The sequence below is a fragment of the Aplysia californica genome, unplaced genomic scaffold (assembly GCF_000002075.1).
Source record: "Aplysia californica isolate F4 #8 unplaced genomic scaffold, AplCal3.0 scaffold00721, whole genome shotgun sequence".
In the NCBI taxonomy this organism is placed as follows: domain Eukaryota; kingdom Metazoa; phylum Mollusca; class Gastropoda; order Aplysiida; family Aplysiidae; genus Aplysia; species Aplysia californica.
The window spans coordinates 315620-320068 of NW_004797991.1; the positions used below are offsets into that span (position 1 = coordinate 315620).

Genomic DNA, 4449 nt, shown 5'->3' on the forward strand with positions numbered 1-4449 from the left:
TGAGTTTTTTTTTTTTTTTTTTTTTTTTTGGTAGAGGAGGGGATACATTTGTAATCGTTTTTAGGTCTTCATAAATTTTTAAGTCTCTATCTCTCTCCTATTCTATTCCTGGATCGTCATATTTCTCCTTTCATAGATTTACAGTATACAAAGACCAGGCCTCACGGCTGAATAGTCTATTATATATTTGGCAACTTGGGTACACATGTGTCACTTTTCCCACAAATCTACGACAGCTACAGAGTTGAAAGTTGGCAAGTGCTTGCAAAAAGATAGATAGGTCCCCAAGGCGGAGCCCGATTTTTTATTTATTCACTCACTTCCTGAATTCAGAAAAAAAGATTATTTGACAAAAAGTTCCTGTCCTTCTTTGACCTTTGCGATAATTCCACTTAGAAACGAAACAAATCTGAGTAGCTGTCCTCCACAGCAGAAGCACCGGAAGTGATATTTCGTGAGGTGCATTTTGTTTTGAGAGTATAGATCGAGACCTTATCATTGTTACATGTCTCAAAAATGTATTGCTCCATTCCAGTAGAATGTAAATATAGTAGGCCAATGACTTTCAGTTGATGTTAATGCAGGGATCATTCCTTTCATCGAAAGGGGGCCCAGCTAGTATCCCATATTTATCTTCGTAGCATAGTCAATCGTGTTTCGAAAACAAAAACACTTGAGCTATGTGCAAAAATACATCTATATCTCTACTGCTCTCTTTCCCTTCAGTCCCTTTCTCTATCTCTGTATCTTCCAACCCCCTATCTCAATCACACACACACACACACACACACACACACACACACCAAACACTCATACATACACCACATGCACAGTAAGAGCTAAACACGTATTCGAGATTCGCCAAAAAATGTACGGGATGCCAAAAAAAACCCCAAAAAACATTAATAGCCACAAAATGAACAGTCATCTTTGGTAGAATATTTAACACAGCATCTAATCGCCTCATCCCTGTCTATAAACTTATAGAATTCCAAGCTCATATGCGTCTATAACTCCTTTTCACACGGCATATCACCATAAAGAATACACTACATGCCACCATAAACCCATTGAAATAAATGCTGACGAGCTCGTTCTTTGAAAGCTCTTTCTTTCCTTTAAAAAAACAACAACAAAAAAACAAAACGAAACCAACCTGTTGTTGGATCTGTTGTAGTTTATCTACTGGTGAAATGGTATAAGTATGTTTAACGCCCCTATCAACACTATTAGGTTATTTAAAAGGTGGGACCTCAGAGTTTAACATGTATCTCCGAAAGGACCGAACTAAGTCGGAAATTCATGTAAAGAGCGTTTCCCAAGGACACAGCGTCGGACCGAGCTGAGGCTAGAACCCATAATCTAGAGATATTCTGCGAGTCCTGTAGCCTAACCACTAGGCCACCGATGTCAGATTGTTTATCTATGAAACTACCTAGACACAGAGATCATAACAAAAGCCAGCAGTTTCAGATAAATAAATAAACCCAACAGTACGGAAGAAAAAACAGGGGGGCATGCAGCGAGTCGTAACCGCCGCCTAAAAACTGACTGAAAAAGAAGCTTTGAAAGCGGCTCTTTCTTTCCACTTTGAAAACAACATGATGCTGTTGGACATTTTGCTTTGTCTACATAAGACAAAGTAGACACAGGGGTGATTTCAAAAGCAAGCCCAGCTGTTTCAGAGAAATGAACAGAAACAACGATGCGGAAGAAGAAGGATGGGGCATGTGGTGAGTCGTAACCCACCTAAAAATGGACGGACTAAAAGAGAGAGAGACCGAGAGAGAGAGAGATACAGAGAGAGAGAGAAAGAGAGAGAGAGATACAGAGACAGAGAGTCAGACAGAGAGAGAGAGAGAGAGAGACAAAGAGGCAGAATAACACAGAACAAAGACATTTAAAAAAAAATAACAACCCAAAAACGACAAAACATACACACATACCCCAGAGACAGGACTGACAAATCAAATACAACATATGTTATCAATTTAAAAACTAAAAACGAAACAACAAAGAAACCAACCCCACCCCTCAAAAGAAAAGACCAACTAAAAAACAACAACCCTCTCCCCCCTAAAAAAAAACCCCAAAAAAACAACAAACCAACCAAACCCCCCCCACGACATCCCAACGAGTGGTGATGGAGGACAGACTCACCAGCGGGCTTGTGGTTGAACTTGAAGACCTCACAGAGCACCAGCTTGTTCTTGCCTCCCCTGAACGGGTCGCGGAAGATGGCGCACGGGTGCAGGTACATGTCGGAGTTGGAGCCCTCGGCCTGGTACGTGCTCGACCCGTCAAAGTTCCACACGGGGCAGTCTGGAAGGGGAAGGAGGATTTTGTTCATGTTTTTACGCCCCTAATGAATCATACTTACTTACTTACTACCCGTTACGCCATCTGGCATTTGGGGCAGCAACAAAGGATCTCCAGCTTTGAGCCATCTTGGTCAACGTCCCCCACGAACGGCTCCAGGACTTCATTTCAGACTCTACTGTGCGTCTCCAGGTCACTTTGGGTCTGCCCCTCTTGCGATGTCCTTCGGGTGTCCAGTGGAGGGCAGTCTTTACAATAGAATCTGGTTCTCTCCTTAGAACATGACCAATCCATCTCCATCTTCTCCTTGTTATTATGATGGTCAAGTCTTCTTGCCTACATTTTCGTAAAAGATCTCATTGAACCATAGTTTTTGTTTTTTAACGCTTCCATAGAATCATTGTTGGTGGGCTCAAGTTTACGGTTCTACCATGAAAGGTACAGCACTCAGAGGGGTACTCCAAATAAAAGAAGACCCCCCCCCCCCAAAAAAAAAACAACCCAACAACAACCCGAAAAATAATCCTGAACTTTCACAGATTTGGTTCCCAAAAAATCCCCCAGTAAATAATCCAGATCCCCTTCAGATTTGGTCCCCCCCCCCCCCCCCCCCCAGTAATAATCCGGACCCTACTCAGACTCCATTCCCAAAAATCCACCAGTTGAAAAGTTCCTACTCAACATAGATCTAATATGTATGCATACATAAAGCGGCCGGTTAACTGAAAGTGAAACCTACCATCTGGCTTCTTGGGCTCCGAGTCCAAGGTACGGCATTTGCTGCGGATTCCCTCACCAGTGCCGTCGATCCACACATACTCAGCCATGACCTGGGTAGGGAAAACGTGTGTTTGAGGTAGGAGTGACATGATGATGATGATGATGATGATGACGATGATGATGAACATCAGGCCAATACAAGCATCTAATTCAATGTAACCAACCCAAACCAAGTCTCAAGTATATTTTTTCTACTTTAAAACCTGATGATGACGATAATGTAAATGATGATAAGCACAAGGGGGCTATAACGAAAAATGCTGTTTTGAGGAAATCGAAGGTAAAGCTTTTGAACCCATGTTCAGTTTCTTTATAACTCAAGGAGCATTTTCTCTATAACCAAACAAATATACACACCAATGAAACCAAACCTGTCCTATAGGTAGGGCAATGCCCACTTTGGGTTTAGGTCAAGATTTCTGGAAACCCCCGAAATTCGAGTTAGCCCGCTTGTCCTTAACCCTATCCATACGTCGTGTTTTACTATCGTATCCATACGACATGGGGACCTCTGTGTCACCACTTTCCACAGAGGAAATTTACTCGTTAATCCGATCCGTACGCTTTGCATAGCAGTCTGCCAAAATGATTTTTTGAGAAATACTGAAAGTTTCAAAGAGATCTTCGCACTAGAAGTATTCTAAAATGTGAAGAAAACAACTCGGGGGTACAAAATGACCCCAAGGCATATGGATAGGGTTAAAAGCGACCATATGAAGTGGGCAAAACACATGAAATAAACAATGCACAACTGTCTGGCGGCCGTACCTGGTCATCGGGCTGGTCCAGTGTCAGGTATTTTTCCAACAGACTTTTGTTGGTCTGTGGAGCCCCTGGTGTAAGAGCCATGCTGACCGCTGGGTTTTTTTCCCGTCACGTAAAGATGGACAAACTAAACAAAAGTTCACAACTCTGGCGGATGATTGGGGTTCCAAACTCTGGGGAAATAAAAGATAAAGAAGAAAATATTAAATAAATGATATATAAACATGATGTGGGTTATATTAATAAAGTTCTTTTTTTCTTTTTGTTTTTCTTCCGCGTTCTTCTTTATAGTGTTTATGCCTTTTTAATTTTTATCCATTTATTCATTTTCTTAATTTTTGTCTTTTTAATTTGTATTCATTTGTCTAATTTTAAAACTTATTTTTGTCTGTTGACGGTTTATCTATTTATTCATTTAAAAAAATTATTTATTTATTAAAGCAGGTCACATCAAAGGGCCCAATAACCATAACGCCAGCTTGCAACAAGTACGTCGTGTTGTGACAGAGAGAGTAAACAGAACTGAACAGTTAAAGCAGGTCGTGTTGTGAGCGAGCGAGCGAGCGAGAGAGAGAGAGAGGGCGA

At 41.4% G+C, this 4449-nt stretch overlaps 1 protein-coding gene across 1 annotated transcript in view; it reads right to left on the reverse strand.

Annotated features, from left to right (window-relative positions):
- Positions 1–4449, reverse strand: part of LOC101861393 (glutamine synthetase) — a gene marked incomplete in the record, with an annotated part of 37517 nt that overhangs the window by 20537 nt on the left and 12531 nt on the right. Inside the window, 3 exon segments of the mRNA XM_013088312.2 lie at positions 2161–2322; positions 3059–3149; positions 3868–4037. Of these exon segments, the coding sequence (XP_012943766.1) occupies positions 2161–2322; positions 3059–3149; positions 3868–3948 (334 nt within the window).